Source organism: Sus scrofa, chromosome 4, assembly GCF_000003025.6.
Source record: "Sus scrofa isolate TJ Tabasco breed Duroc chromosome 4, Sscrofa11.1, whole genome shotgun sequence".
NCBI lineage: Eukaryota > Metazoa > Chordata > Mammalia > Artiodactyla > Suidae > Sus > Sus scrofa.
In genome coordinates this window covers 30,112,586-30,129,579 of record NC_010446.5, presented here as the reverse complement: position 1 = coordinate 30,129,579, position 16,994 = coordinate 30,112,586, and the positions used below count along the sequence as shown (strand labels likewise).

General features: G+C 35.1%; 1 protein-coding gene across 6 annotated transcripts in view; it reads right to left on the bottom strand.

The window, feature by feature from the left end:
• ANGPT1 (angiopoietin 1) overlaps positions 1-16,994 on the bottom strand; it is a 308,232-nt gene that overhangs the window by 103,855 nt on the left and 187,383 nt on the right. For all 6 annotated transcript variants that reach the window (XM_021088688.1, XM_021088686.1, XM_021088684.1 and 3 more), the window contains 1 exon segment: positions 11,917-12,038. In XM_021088688.1, coding sequence (XP_020944347.1) covers positions 11,917-12,038 — 122 coding nt within the window.

Genomic DNA, 16,994 nt, shown 5'->3' with positions numbered 1-16,994 from the left:
GTTCATTCTCAGTTTACTTTTTAATTATTTTTGTTTCTCTTCCTAGGGTAATGATCAGATGTAAGATGCCCATAAACTAGTCAGTTAACCTGTGAGAAAATTTTCTTTTAAATTCACAAGAGTTATAGTATACTATCAAGAAACCTTAGAATTTAACTGTTAAAATGACAACAATGTAAAGAGTAACATTTGGGTGTCACAGTCAAAAAATACTGGATAAAAATTCTGAATTACCATTTTGTTCCTAAAATAAGATGAGCTCTAGTTTTTTCAGTTTTCCTAATTAGTAGGTAACATTCTTGTTTGGAAATATCATGCTATAGTAATAACTTGCATTTATTAGTTGCAAAGTGCCAGCAGTGCTTTCAGAACTACGTAAAATATAAAATGACACTATTCCTACTCTAAGGATTTATTTTTAGAGAGAAAACTTCAGATGAAAAAAAGTAGCTAGGGGAAACTTCTGTTTAAGGCATAACACTTGTAAAAAAATTTTTTGCATCAGTGTTTTTCCACTTTCTACTTTTGATGCAGTCTTTGTTCAAGAAGACATGTACTAAAAGATGGGTATTATCTGAGATGTTTTTGTTTGTTTGCAAAGAGATGAGAATAGAAAGATGATCAAAGGAGTCCTAGTGTCAAAAGAAACAATTCTGAACAGTGGCTTGTGGAAGAAAAGGGCTGTATTTCCTGAGTAAAATAAATATACATTTAGCATGTTGGAAAGAATGTTAATTTTCGTAATTCATCAAACAACCTTTAATGCACTATGACTACTAGGTATCAACAGGTGGCAACATAGCCTGTCATCTTAAAATAGTTATTCATATAAAGTAAACAAAGGACTGCTTACAGAAGTAAGAAGCCTGCTCTCCATTACAGACATCTCACAGAATTTGGAATGAAATATATGCATAAAAAAGATGCATAAAAACCACAAGCAAACTGGAAACATGTCACACTGTTTCTCAAATGACAGGTCTTAGTTAATTACCTCTTTCAGTATTTTCTCATTTCTTTTCTTTACTTGGAGTCTCTAATAGCTTTTGTACTCTAGTAATTCTCTATTAATCTTATTTTATTTCTATAAAGGAGACCCTTTATATTAATGACACCCTTTTAGACTTCTTCAGGCAAAACTGGTATCTTTTTGACACTGCTTATCCATCCCTTCCATCTTCTCTCCATACTTGCCTTCCGAAAACACTATGATTTTTTGATACTCTCATCCATTGATTACTATCTACTTGGGAAGTTATCCCTTCCTCACTATTTCCAAATTGGTTTGAGTCCAAAATTCTTCTGTCAGAAAACATGCAAACATGCATATATTAACTCTACTTAATGATTACATTGTTGTAATACACCGTTTTAGTTGTGTAATATTTTAAAACCCTTTTATCTTTGATTCTTAAAGTAACATAATGATACAGAGTGAGTAGATGTTATAAGCCCCAGTTTACAGGTAAGAATCACCCTGTACAAAATTGTGCACATACTGTTAGAACCAAAATAAAAGGCCATGTCTTCTAACTTGTCAGAGTAGAAATCTGCCCACTACCCAGTGCTATGAAAATTATTTCTCCGATTTAGCATAACATAATCTCTCCCTATTTTCACCCACTTATATTTTGCCAAGAATCAAGGCATCAGCTTAACTTTCTTTAGTATCTGCCACTCTCCAACCGATTATTTTTGGGAGCTTGTCTTTCACCCATATTTCAACTTATTGATCTTTTCCACATATAAAAACAAAATTTCTTTTTTCAAGCCAGTTTTTTAAAAAATCTAAACTAAGATTTTTCTTAAGCACCACTCTACCTTAACCCCTCTGCCATTAAATTTAATTTTCTTACTCAATATATTGATCATGTCCTATTTTGTCCTGAGTTTTTTTAATTGGTTCTCTTATATTTCCCCTATCCAGGTCAGCTGGGAGAAGCCACCTCAGTTGGGAACAGAGACTTCTATACACAAAGATGGATCTGAAAGACAACACGAATATAGACAAAGTAGGCATATTTTCCCTGATGAAGGCCTTCAGCAACAAGTTTAGTTTAGGTTTAAATGCATAATACAAAACCTGGGTGCTGATTCCAAACAACACGAATATAGACAAAGTAGGCATATTTTCCCTGATGATGGCCTTCAGCAACAAGTTTAGTTTAGGTTTAAATGCATAATACAAAACCTGGGTGCTGATTCCAAACTCCAGTGCACTATTTTCTAGAGTATACTCAGTATATTTTTATTATTCATTTCATGGTTAAGAATTCTACTGTCAAGTGTTTTGGCAGCCTAAATTAAATAGTCTTATTATAACGCATCCTTTAGGATTAGTGTTCCATAAAATGATAATTTATGAAACTGTGCACCTACCTCTATTCATATTGAACTAGAAATTCAAAGACAGAGTTTCTCACAGGATTCTCAGGACTTCCTGTTTCCCATCTTTCTGGAAACACTTTGAGAAGAGACATGCATAGAATTTTGGCACTTAACTTCTAGTTTGAGGCAGAGGTGCACTTTAATGAAGAATAAAATAAACAAAATAATCTAGACCTTGAACTTCAGTAAAAGGTTCCAAGTGAATGTATACAAGCCCCTATTTAAAGTTTTTGGTTGACTTTTCCCCCTCATTTTCAGTCTGCCTCCTCCAACATATCTTATTGGAAACATTTCAAATCATTGAACACATCTTGCAAATTTCACGGAAATGCTCTCCCTTTCAAATTGTTTCCCACAAAAGAGTTCCTGACATAGCAGCAACTGAATTCATAGCAGTGACAGTTGCCCAAGCACTATATGTATAAACATAGCCCCCAAATGAGGAGGAAGATGCTGAAAACATAGAGACCTTCTCATTTTTATCTCTCTGAACTTTCTTAAAGATGTTTCAGTTTTTAAATTATTTTTCATCTGTACAATGTTAACATTTGTTACAAACATGGGTTTTAAAGAATGACTTTTTCCCCCTCCTTAAACAAGGGCATAGTAAGTCTGGTTAAATTTATATTTTAAGTTTCTAACTTAAACACAGCACATTTTAATATATGAGGTTAATTTCTATAATTCTAATGTGGGCTAGAAGCATAGATGACTACAAGTAAACAATGGCAAATAAATATTTTGAAGTTTATGGTAAATAAGAATAAGCTAAGTATATTTTGGAAGCTAGAAGCCAAAAAGAAAAAAAAAAACATTTATTTTATAATATAAAAATGTAACACATCTATAAATAATAGGTTGAAAAATAAATGACAAGCTGGAGAAAATATTTGTAACACATATGACAAAGTTTGAACATTCATTAAATAGCTTATATGAAGCAATAAAGATAAATAATCTAATAGAAAAATGAGAAACATACATAAATAAGCTAGTCACAGAAGAAAAATGCAAATGGTCAATAACAATGAAAAGATGCACAATACAATCTCTCAGGTAGACAAGATTAATGAAATGGCTGGCAAGGTTATGAAAATTATAAAGCCCATGTAGATGTGGGGAGAATGTAAAATCTGCAGATAATGTATTAATATTTATGAAAATTCAAAATCATCATTGAAAAGTTCTACTAAATGCAAATTTTAATGCATCTCTAACAATGAATGAGGTATATCTGTATATAATTACATATTTAATAAATATATCCATGATAAATTTTTATAAGTAGAATTGAACCCAGCATTTAAAAAATAGTTACAATCTATATGCATATATACACGCATGTATGTAATTTTACATGGGTGTGTATCTCTGTAACCACATAGGTAAAGACACACACTCTATATACACATATGTATCTAAGTTTATGCATTAAAAAAAGTCTGGAAGGATAGGCACCAAACTGCTAATCTGCTAATGACAGTTCTCTGCAGGGGGTGGAGGAGTAAGGAATTAGGAATTTTGACTTTACATACGTCTATGTAATTCAGCATTTAGATCAGTTAAGTTTGTGTTGCTTTTTTATATTATTATTATTCAGAGATGTGGTAAACAATCATGAGTCTTGAATGATCTGAAAAGTTGCTGTCCATAGAAATGAAAAAACTGGGCTCAATTAGTGGACCTCAGAATGTGGACTGATAATCTTGGATGCCATGCATTGGACTTTTAGGTATGCAGAAGAGAGGTATAAAAGCTATCTATATATTATTCATGTTAAGAACAATGAATATGTTTACAATATTTAATATAAACTATGTGATCTGTTTTCCATTAATTTTTTTCTTAGTTTTGAGTGTGTGTGTACATAGATAAATGAGATTTATTGGGATAGAGCTACTGGGACCTTTGCCGCTTAATCATTCAGCCAATATCCAAAAAACATTTAATACTATACATTACCATGTAAAGAAAATTGTGCCTGGAAGCATGAAGACAAAAATAAATAAAACATAGCCTCTGCGTTCCAGAAGGGCAAAGTGTAATAGCAGAAATAGAAATACACACACACACACACACACACACACACACACACACACACCCCTTTCAATGTGATGGGAGAAGTGAAGTGATGGGTGGGACACAAGGTACAAAGCTATCACACGAGTTGTCATGAGCAAATCTATTTGGCAGAACCAGAGAAAGTTTCTTGGAGAGGGTAACATCTGTACTGAGTTTTGAAGGAACAGGAGTTTGTGGGTTGAATAAAGAATTACAGGGTATTCCAGACAAGGCAACATCAAACATGTCTGAAATATCCTCAGGTCTTCAGTATGATACTAAACTAGTATGACTGAACATTTACTATGTGTTTCAGGCACTCTTTTCTGTGCTTTATATGCATTAATCCAATTAATCCTCACATCAACTCCATGCACTACTATTATCAATATCCCTCTGTTATAAAGGAGAACACTAAAGCACAGAGACTTTAAATAACTTGCTCAAAGCCACGCAAATATAAAATGTGGCAGAGCTGGTTATAGTAGAATCAAGGAAAACCCAGGCAGTTTGGTCTCAGAGCTCCTGCTCTTAGCTATTTGCCCAATTTCTAAAATATAAGAAGACTTGTGGAAGGTTATAAAATTAGAGTTATAATAATCATGGGCTGTGTTCCATGCTAAAGAACTTGAACTTTCCTCAGTCCCTTACAGACAACTAGTATAATCTTGGGCAGATGCTATCTAGAGATGTAAAAGTTGGGCTGAACTAGTGTGTGTGTGTGTGTGTGTGTGTGTGTGTGTGTGTGTGTGTGTGTGTGTGTGTGTGTGTGTGTGTGTGTGGTGTGGAGGGAGGGCTAAAAAATTGGAAAAATAATCTAACTTGAATTTTAGAAAGAAGGTTTTAGCAGACTTTTGTCTGATAAGTTAGAGAGGCCCATGGAGTAAGCCAGGCCCAGGGGTCACTGCAATGGATGAGATGAAAATTAATGGGATTTTGACCTAAGACATAGAGTAAACAGAAAGAACGAGATAGAGTAGAAAAAAACATTTCGGAGATAGAATTGACAACATCAATAGTGTAATTTTACTTTAGTGTTTTATAAATAACATATCAAATGGAAGATAACTTTAGAAAGACTGTGATTTAACTTTTCATTTATTTAGGTATATTAAATATTTAAGTATTAAAATAAATACTTCACCATTCCATCACAGTAATTTGTTAGCAAGGTATAAGTTAGTATCTTAAAATTATATATACTTAAAATAAACACTTCACCATTCCATCACAGTAATTTGTTAGCAAGGTATAAGTTAGTATCTTAAAATTATATATACTTCAATCACTTAAAATTGATTGACTTAATAAAACTTCCCATAACCTTTAGCTAGAAGATATATGAAGATTGTCAAATAAGTTCAGCAAATTCCCAAGATAAAATAGTTTTTATTTTCTACTCCAGTATTAGGAGTAGAAATAATGATCTACATAGGAATAGGCCAAAAACAACTGGCCTACCCTTTTCTTCAAATTTGTATTTAATTATGTTAAGATGATAACCTGACAACAACATCAACTGGTCTTAAAGCTGTATTACATTGGAAAAATATTCTTAACAATAATTGCGACAAAAATGATCATGGATTTGAACCCTACTTTTGCCATACACAAGATACTTGGTCACGTGCAAGTTATCTGATCTCTGTAAACTTGAGTTTTTAAGACAAAATAGAATTAACAATAGATAGTTTGCAGGATTAGTTGAAGGATTAGCAGTAGTGTATGTAAAGCACCTGGCTCAGATGTTCACCTGCCTGATATTAGATGGATAAGAAGCAGACAATTTTGCTGAAACTATGTTGGAATGGCCACCACTTGTGTAGCTTCACATCACTCTAAATGGTCTTACTGAAGATTTTCCTAATCTTCATTCTGCATATTCAGCCCAAGTTTGATCAAGAAACTCCATCTTGGAGCTCCCAAGGGCTGCATCTTTGTACACATGGAGTGCTGACTTCTCTTCCTGTGCACCTCTGGAGAGGCAGAAGAATTTCTTCCAAAATATTTTTTTCACCTGGCTATACTCCAACCTTGGGAAAAATTGGGATTAAGACATAGATGGTCAGGTGCCTTGAAACCTGGTCAGCTGACCAAATCTTTATAAGATCCAGTTATATATGCAGTTCAGCTAAAGAAATTTGCATTATGATGTCTTTCCCCACCTCCTTTCTTTTCTTTTTTTTTGAGCTAAAGTGGAAAGATAATGGAGGAATCTAATAAATGGAGAAATCTGCATGTCTCACTTTGTCATACCAAACCTCTGTGTGAGGCATATATTAATGCTTCCTATTTCTTGAGTTCTTGGTTGTATAATTTCAATTATATGGGCCAGTTACTGATCTTTTACTTCTATGTGCTATTTCCTTGAGGTAAGGAGCAAAATCAAGTTTTGAGATTAGGATAGCATCTAATAAAACAAAATACTAAAAAAAAAAAGCAAACTGGAAGCTTCTTGGAGTCACCCCCTCTAGACTGTTAAGAAAACAAAGAGCAGAGCAAATGTTGTTAATCCTACTCTTGCTTTGTGCCTTTGGTCATTTAGGGGATAAGAAGTTAATCTAATGAGGCCAAAATTCTGTTTTCAACCCTACAAGAGATGTATTTAATTTGTCAGGATGTAAATCAGCAGGACCTCTCAGCATGACTGCATAGTATAATCCTGTCCATAAAACATTCCTCTGCATTCTACCAAAGAAATGGTGGGCCCTCTGAAGGACAAGCTCACTGACTTGGCAGCTGAGGCCTCATCACACTCAAAGCTGGTAAGTCACACACCCAGACACAACTCCTGACATTCCCTGGGGAGGAAGCAAAGCTTAATTTAGATAATCCCCTTTGCAAAGTGTATTTGCTGATCCAAACCAGACCTGGCCCACTAATGGCATGCTGTTCCTACATTTCAGAGATGCCACATGTAGAATAGCTTCTTGTTGCATTTGGAGGATTAAGATTCATTTAAGGAATAGGTAGGGATGATCAATAAACTATTTTAAAATATATAAACAGTTTCATGTTTGACCTTGACCCTGTATCCACTTAAATATTGTGGCCGGGAGGGCATTTCTTTGTTGCTCCAGAAAAAGCTTGGCAGAAATCCTTTAATTCCATTTCACATATAAAAATAAAAAATAACAAAAACATAATAGGGAAAAGTATGCTGTGTATCACAAATGGGTACTTCTGGTTTGTATAAAGAAAAACTTTTTCTAAGTGGTTCACTGTAGAATCATTTATTCTTTTTTTTTTTTTTTTTTCTTTTTACAGCTACACCTGTGGTATATGGAAGTTCCTAGGGCTAGGCGTTGAATTGAAACTGCAGCTGCCAGCCTACACCACAGCCCAGCCACAGAAAAGCGGGATCTGCAACCAGTGCAGCTTGCATCAACACCAGATTGGCAGCCCACTACGCGAGGCCAGGGTTTGAACCCTTATCCTCACAGACACTATGTCGGGTTCGTAACCCGCTAAGCTACAATGGGAACTCCCTGAGAATCATCTATTCTTCAACCACTACGCCTGGTAGACAAATAGATGTCCCACTAACACTGCATTACACACAAGGACCCTTCAAAATGAAGACACAGATAAATACAGAGATATAGAAATGCCAGGAGATTCAGCATTTTGATAGAAAAGTATCTCCAGGTACAAGTGAGGAAATGTCATACTTGAGGGCAAAAAAGGAAAGGAGTGAGGTATGGGGGTAAAAGATGCATGTAAGGTTTTTTCAACATGAGCAGAGAAAAGAATTTCAAGTTAAAGAGAAAAAGAAATATACCATATGATATCACATATATCTGAAATCTAATATATGGCAAAAATAAAACTTTCCATCATGGACTTGGAGACAGACTTGTGGTTGCCAAGGAGGAGGGGGCGGGGAGTTAGATAGACTGGGAATCTGGGGTTAAAAAATGCAAACTATTGCCTTTGGAAATAGATAAGCAATGAGATCCTGCTGTATAGAACTGGGAACTACATCTAGTCACTTGTGATGGAGCATGATGGAGGATAACATGAGAAAAAGAATATATATATGCGTGTGTGTGACTGGGTCACTTTGCTGTACAGTTGAAAATCGAGAGAAAACTGTAAACCAACTATACTAGAAAAAATAAAAAATCATTTAAAAAAACTCAAATCCCTTAAGTCAATGTGAAATGCCTATGTTGCTGGAAAATGGAATTATTATAACCCCGAAAAATATTATCATTACCAATAAATGGTGTGATTTGTATCTTAAGAAAACCTGAATTTTCATCAGTAATTAGAATTCAGTGAAGGAAAAAATTCATCAGCAGAAGGCATATATGTGCTTGGAATCAGGAGTCAGATTCTTCTGGAGATTGTGGCACATTGGAAAAGCCCCATACACTTGACCCACAGTGTGTAGCTCTTTTGAGAGCTCAGACTTTGACTCAGTTTTACTGATGGAACAGAGAGAATAATTTTTAAGCACTTTCCCTTAAAAAAAAAAAAAGCATTCTGTGGTTAAGAATTTCATAGAAGGAAATGATACCAGGTGCCATATCAAGAATTATAATGGACAGACAAAATATCCAAAACGATTTGGAATCAGCTTAGAAGGGATACACTTATACAGTGGAAGAGGAAGAAGGAGGAAGGAGAAAAAGGAAGAGGAAGGGGGAGGGAGAGGGAGAAGAAAGAGGAGGATGAGGGAGTTCCCATTGTGGCTCAGCAGAAACCCACCTGACTAGTATCCATGAGGATGCGGGTTCGATCCTGGGCCCCACTCAGTGGGTTGAGGATCTGTCCTTGCCCTGAGCTGTGGTGCAGGTCACAGATCCTATGGCTAGGATCTGGCATTGCTGTGGCTGTGGCATAGGCAGCAGCTACAGCTCCCATTCGACCTCTAGCCTGGGAACTTCCTTGCGTATGGCCCTAAAAAGCAAAAAAAAAAAAAAAAAAAAAAAAAAAAAAAATCAATAAATAAAATAAAAAGAGAAGAGAAGGTTTCTTCATGGTGGCTAAAGTGTCAGATATAGACCAAGAGATGATATTCATGTATCAGTAGGAGGAGAACTGAAGAATATAAACTCACCTTGACAACTTTTTAAAAGGAGAAATCATATGTGGTAACATACTTAGTAGTAACAAATGAATCAAAACTGCCCTACGTTTCACCTATAAAATGAATATCATATGGTTATTAATAATTATACTAAATGGATCTTTACTGATTAAAAGATAATCTCCAAAGAAAGCAGGCTGCCAAACAGTGTGCATAGCACAACACCAAGTTTTGTCAAAAATATGTTTATATTTTATATATAGCAGCATATGAAGCTCTATCAATGTGATGGGATTGTGGTTTTTAATTTTCTTTTGTGTACTTTCTAATTTTTCTACAATAAATGAATGTTACTTATATAATTATAAAAACAACCTAAAAATAAGGTTGAATTGTTGTTGTTTTACTTCTTTCTTTCTAAACAAAGCTTTCACAAAAGCATTCTGAAACATGATCGCAAATGGAGTTCACTTTTAGCAACAAAGTTAAAGCATGGTGGGACCCTAAACAAGGCATACTTGCAGTAAAGTATACCTGTTACATGTATGTGTCTCTTTACTGTGAAAGTGCAGTGGGATAAACGGCACTTTTAAACAGATTTTCAATTCCAGAACATTTCATCATGCAACTGGTCAAGTCCTGTCAAGTTTATTTATTGTTATACACTTTGGCCCATGATAGAGCATAAAGATAAACAGACGTAAAACTTAGAAAAATAGACACCAATAAGGACCTACTGCATAGCACAGGGAACAATACTCAAATCTTATACTTATTTATAATGGAAAAGAATCTGAAAAAGAATACACACACACATCTGAATGACTTTGCTGTATACCTGGATCTAATACAACATTGTAAATCAACTAAACTTCAATTTTAAAAAATAAAAAACAAGAAATATAAATCACAGAGCATGGAGTGACCCCTTTCAGATTCTAAACAAACAGTTGGGTTTATCTTTTTCATGTAAATGTTTAACTATAATCATTGTCATTATACTGTAATGCTTAGCATGAAATTGGGAAATCTTCCTAGGTTAAAGATAGTCTTGCAAGACCATGTTCTACAGCAGAAAGACCAGAACCAGAAATAAAGAAACCTGGGTTACATTCCCAGTTGTGCCACCAGTAAGCCGTGTGACCTTGCATAGACCACTCACTTCCACTGAATCTGTTCCATTTGTAAAGTAACAGGAGAACTAGCAGTTCATCTTAGATGCCTTCCTGGTTTGGAATATGGTAAAAACTCTAGTTCCACTGAGTCAACGAATGGTATTTTACTAGTTTGCAGCAACACAATGATCTTTCACTCACTATAATGCATAAGAAATGAAACTTCTTCAAGCTGTCCAAAGATCCAGAAGAAAATGCAGTTAATATACAATATATTTGTCCTACAAAGGTTAGTGCTTTCATTGAATTGTCCATCATGAATGTCAGTGATGGACAAAATAATAATAGCAAAGAATAATAATGTAGTCTATATATCATTCTCGCTGTAAAGATCTTTAAAACTCATTTCACTTAGCTGAGATGATTCATGGTTTATAAAACACATCTATAAAGCTGGTCAAAGAAATGTATTATGTCCAGTGTTAACTGCTTTAAATGGTAGTGGCAGGTAGGAAACAACTTTTGAACCAGCTTTACAGGTGAATAATTTTCTGGAAAAAAACTGCTTATATTTAGTGCAAGATCTATGAATTCAGCAATCTTGAAGCTCTGTACAAACTTTAAGGCAGGTAGAGTGATAATTTAAGTTACTGAGTTTCAGAGGCTCTATTCATTTCTCTATTGCTATCATTTCTCTATTGCTATAGATTTTAGATATGCTGAAAACTGTCAATATTTTGTGTCACCAAATTTAGTCATAGAACCAAATTTTGTGTATACGGCAAGATCTGAACAACTGAACATTAGATAAATTCATGTTAAATGTTATAAAAAGCAAATATTTTAAAAATGTAAACAGTATTAATCTTATTTTGACATACTGTAATCATCATAAGCTCTCATTTCTTTATATTAAAAATTAATCTGGCTCTATGTTTCTTTTTTGGCAAATCACTTCAATCTTTTTTTAAGAACTAGCAGGAAGAAGGATGTAAATAAGTACATATGTATTTACATTATTTTTGGTTATTTTATTTGCTTTTTTATTTTTTTTCAAGGCTGCACCTCTGGCATATGGAAATTAGGCCAGGGGTCAAATCAGACCTACAGCTGCTGGCCTATGTCACAGCCACAGTAACAAGGGATCTGAGCCACATCTGTAATCTACACCATAGCTCACAGCAGAGCAGGATCCCCAACCCACTGAATGAGGCCAGGGATCAAACCCCCAGCCTCAAGGATACTACTCGGACTCGTTTCCACTGTGCCACTAGGGGAATTCCCTGTACATTATTTTTGGAACACAATAGTACGCACCTGTTTTTCTCATGAATCTTTAGGATTTCATTTGTCTGTTGAAGAAGTTGCTTCTCTAGCTTGTATGTTGATAATGAATTCTCCAGCAGTTGTATTTCAAGTCGAGAAGTTTGATTTAGTACCTTAAGATGAAAGAAAAAAAATTTCAATCTTCATTCACAAAGAGTAAAAACAGTTACTTTGGAATTTTTACTTAGCTGTGTTTTGTTTTTAAATAATATTTCTTCTAGAATAATTAAACAGTCTACCTTCTAGTAATTAATGCTTTTCACATCTGAAACATTGTATTTGTTTGAATGGCAATTGAATAAGAAAACTGAATTGTTAAAACCATTTTCAAATTTCAATTTTCATGTTCTCAATCCCTAGGATACCCCACTGTGCTAGCTGCCTTACAAATACTATCTCCAATATTTACAAGTACAAGATAAGTGCTGGTATGAGGTCTTAGATATTAATTAAGAATAATTAATAGGCATGTAAAATATACCTGCCTTGATCCATCACGTTGTAAAAACTAAACAGAAATGTGCAAAACACTTTGGATGCAGTTTTGATAGATTCATGATTACAATTTACTGAACACCTATCATGTTAGGTTATATTAGCCCTTCTCTATGCCATAAAACTTCATAGTACTTGTTGAAAGAGGAAATGTCATCATCAGTTTAATGAGGAAACAGTTCAAAGAGAGGCTGGAATCCACACAGGAACTAAGGGAAGAACTGGTATTTCAAAACCAGATACTGTGTCTCTAATTCTAGTGCCTTACACAGAAGATCAAGAAGAGGGAGAATCATATGGGTCTTCATCTGAGGTGATGAAGTGACCAGGAACCCAGATTGCACTGAAGACATAGTAATTACACTTTCAGTTGTTAAGTACCCTTTGCCCTACACTGGGTCCTCTAGAAAATGTAAACGTTCAACACATCTTGAAACACAAAAACTCATGTTGCTAGTCAGGCTTGACTATAAAGTGAGTCTGAGCCATGAACCAAAACTTATCCACTCTCCAAGAAAACATAACATATTCTAGTCCTAGAAGATGACTTCAAACTGTGCCAATGCTCTTGTCCTGCCCTATATCCCTTCTTCTTTAAGGGAAGTAAAAAGGGTAAAGAAGAAGGTATAATTAGTTTTAAAAGTTTCCTTTGTCATTTGAGAACTTTTATAACCACCATACCTTTTTTAATGATTTTTATTTTTTCCATTACAGTTGATTTACAGTGTTCTGTCAATTTCTACTGTACGGCAAAGTGACCCAGTTATACATATATATGCATATTCTTTTTCTCACATTATCCTCCATCATGTTCCATCACAAGTAACTATATATAGTTCCCCAGGCTATACAGCAGTATCTCATGGTTTATCCATTCCAAAGGCAATAATTTGCGTCTTTTAACCCCAAACTCCCAGTCTATCCCACTCCCTGCCCCACCCCCTTGGCAACCACAAGTCTGTTCTCCAAGTCCATGAGTTTTTTTTCTGTAGAAAGGTTCATTGGTGCCATATATTAGATTCCAGATATGTGATATCATATGGTATTTGTCTTTCTCTTTCTGACTTACTTCACTTAGTATAGTATGAGTCTCTAGTTCCATCCATGTAGCTGCAAATGGCATTATTTTTTTCTTTTTATGGCTGAATAGTATTCCATTGTATATATGTACTACATCTTCTTAATCCATTCATCTGTTGATGGACATTTAGGTTGTTTCCATGTCTTGGCTATTGTGAATAGTGCGGCAATGAACATACGGGTGCATGTATATTTTTCAAGGAAAGTTTTATCCATATACATGCCCAAGAGTGGGACTGCTGGGTCATATGGTAGTTCTATGTACAGTTTTCTGAGGTACCTCCATATTGTTTTACATAGTGGTTGCACCATACCATTTTTAAGAACTACCTATTGAAAGGGACCTGGGGAACCTTCAGGAGGTTCAGTATCAATCTAAAAGAGCCCCCATTAAAAAATAACACCAGTAAAGCTTTCTCCTATTCTGCGGCACATACAAACCTGGGGTTATATGAGATGCACACATACAGCCTTTTTAAAATATACTGACATGTTCAAGGTTGGACTTGGGCTAGAGGAGGTTGTGTGAGAAGGAGAAATATTTGCAGGGGAGCAGAACATGGACTAGAATTACATCAAAGAAGCAACTGCTGTAGTTATAAAATTTAAGGAGGTGCCAAAAAATTCAATAATCAAGATAAGTAACATTTGAATACAACTTTTTTTTATTTTTGTCTTTTTGCTATTTCTAGGGCCACTCCCGCAGGATATGGAGGTTCCCAGGTTAGGGGTCTAATCGGAGCTGTAGCCACCAGCCTACGTCAGAGCCACAGCAACACGGGATCCGAGCCATGTCTATAACCTACATCACAGCTCATGGCAACGCTGGATCCTTAACCCACTGAGCAAGGCCAGGGATCAAACCCGTAACCTCATGGTTCCTAGTCTGATTTGTTAACCACTGCACCCCGACAGGAACTCCTTGAATGCAACATTTGGAAAGATCAAAATTAACGTATAAAAAACATGTTGAATAGATTATCATTTTAACATAAAGACAGGATGTGCCCATATAAATGCATGATTCAGTCTTGCATAACCTGATCTCATTCCTTTCACCTCAGTTTCATCCCTGCTGGAGAGGCTGGGTCAGGAGTTAGATGGGGCACTGGGCTTTAAAAATGTTTTAAGCTACTATGATTAGTTTATACAATTGTCATGAATATGGATCTGAAAGCCAGCTAAAAGTTACTAGTATTAATCAAAATTCAGGAATGTGGAATGTTTTAGAGTTTTAAAAAATATTTCCCATTCTGAATCAGTTCGTTTGAGGAAAAACAGGAGCAAGAGAACCTGGGATTTGAAGACAGAAATAAAAGCAGCCCAGAGGGAATAAAAAATGGCAGAGAATGTAAAGATTAGGGATACATAGGATATTACCTTCAACTAGTAAACATATTTTTGTTTGTTCATTAACTAGAATTATAAAGTAATTAAATATAGGATGAAACATCTGTAATTTTAGGTGATATTTGGAACAATGCTTGGCACAGAGAAGATCCTCTGTATTTATTAAATGAATGAACAGTACATATACCATTAAATAAAATCTATTTTCTGCCTTTTTTCACTGTACTTTCTGGTCACACTTCCTGATACTCTCAAATACTAAAAATTTGTTTTAGAAAGAGTAGAAAGTGTTCTTCATGTCTGAGAGGAACATGAGAAAACACTGAGAACAAAATGGAACCATCCAAAATTGAAAATCAAGTTGCCTATATTTAAGTCTGGAGACCCTACAGTTCTTAATTTTTCTCTACTTTGCCCTACCGTATTCCATTTGCTACATAGCAAACGAGTGATCTTTTTAAAAACATAAATCAGATAAATGGCATCTCTTATGTTAAATATACTTATGACTTCCCTTTGCAATTAGAACAAATTCCAAAGTTTGTTTTTAGCCTAGCCTACAGGGTCCTATGTAATCAAGACCTTGATTACTTCTCAGACCTAACTTCCCTTCACTCTACCCCTTACTTATTATGTTCCAATCATATTGGTCTTCTTTCTGCTATCTCAACATGCCAAATTCATCTCCACCTCATGGTTTTTGCAGTTTCCCCTGTCTTCCCCTTCCCAGATGTATGGCTTATTTCTTTTCATCATTCAAGTCTTGCCTAAGAAGGCCCTTCCTAGCTATTCTCTGTAAAGTAAATCCCCCATCACCCTTAATCAGGTTGGCCCTGTTTTATTTTCTTTACGAAATCGTGATTAGAAATCTGCCTGTCCATTCAATCATATGCTGTCTTTCTGCCCAATGAGGATGTCAGCTGCACAGAGGCAGGACTACTCTGTCTGGAGCCCCTCAAACATTCAGAGCCCAGCATGGTGCCTGGACCCCTAGGGCACTCAGAGCTATTTGTTAGATGCTATGCTAGACAATGGGCAGTGAGTTTGTTTTCACGTTGGATAATAGTCAGAGAGGCTAACAGGCCAGGTGAATATCAAGTTGGACTTCAATTATAACAGCACAAAATCTAAAGCAGCATAAGAATATGGGAGAAACAGAGGGACAAATCTCAGAAATTCAAGCTAAGTGTCACATCATCTCAGGCCAGTTTTGAGCACAAAAGCCAATCCCTTCTCTTCTTTCCCCATCACCTTAACCCAATAGCTGCTTTATTTCAACTCTCTCTCTTGATGTATTAAAATAGGCCTGAAGTTCAAAAGTAGACAACGGAGAGAAATGTACAGGAAACTATGATAAATTGACCACTTTCCTGCCATGTGTCTATGGAACTTGCTGCCTAGCAATAATCTAAGTGTTCCATTAAAATGACAAAAGACATTTCCTTCTTTAGCCTAAACACATTCCAAAAGCATACATCAGAAAGAAAAAAAGAGAAAAGAGAGAGAGAAAGAAAAAGAAAGAGAAAAAGAGAAAGAAAGAGGAAGAAAGACAGGAAAGGAAAGAAAGGAAAGGAAAGGAGAAAGTGAAGAATATGTGACATAAACCCCCAAGGAACAATTTCAAAGCTTAAATTATTCATTATATACCACAGAGCACGGAAACTATAAGAACTGAAACTAAGGATTTATCGACCATAAAATTCCAGTTCTTTTAAAAAAATAAATAAAAATGACTATTTTCTTAAAGAAAGCTAGATAATTTCATCCAGCTTCCCTTTAATAATTGAGTGCCTCTAACCTTTCTAGAAAGGAAAATCTTCCACAAAAGAAAAGTTCTTTCACCAGCATAGTAACTTTGAAATCAGCCTTACTGTAAGTCTGTAGGTTTATATATTGTTTTACTTTATGTTTTTCAAATAAAATTATAAAATGAAGTATGATGCCCTGGCAAATCTTTTTACAAAAGAATAAAGGATGATATATGTACAAGGAACGGAAGTTAGAAGATCACAATTTTATAAAATCAATCAAATAATTTATTTGGTCAGTGATTGGCAATGTAACAAAGTATCACCCTACAGGGTTTCCATTAATTTACAAGGGGAAAAGTGGTGTAGAGAGCTACAGATCATTTTACCCCAACC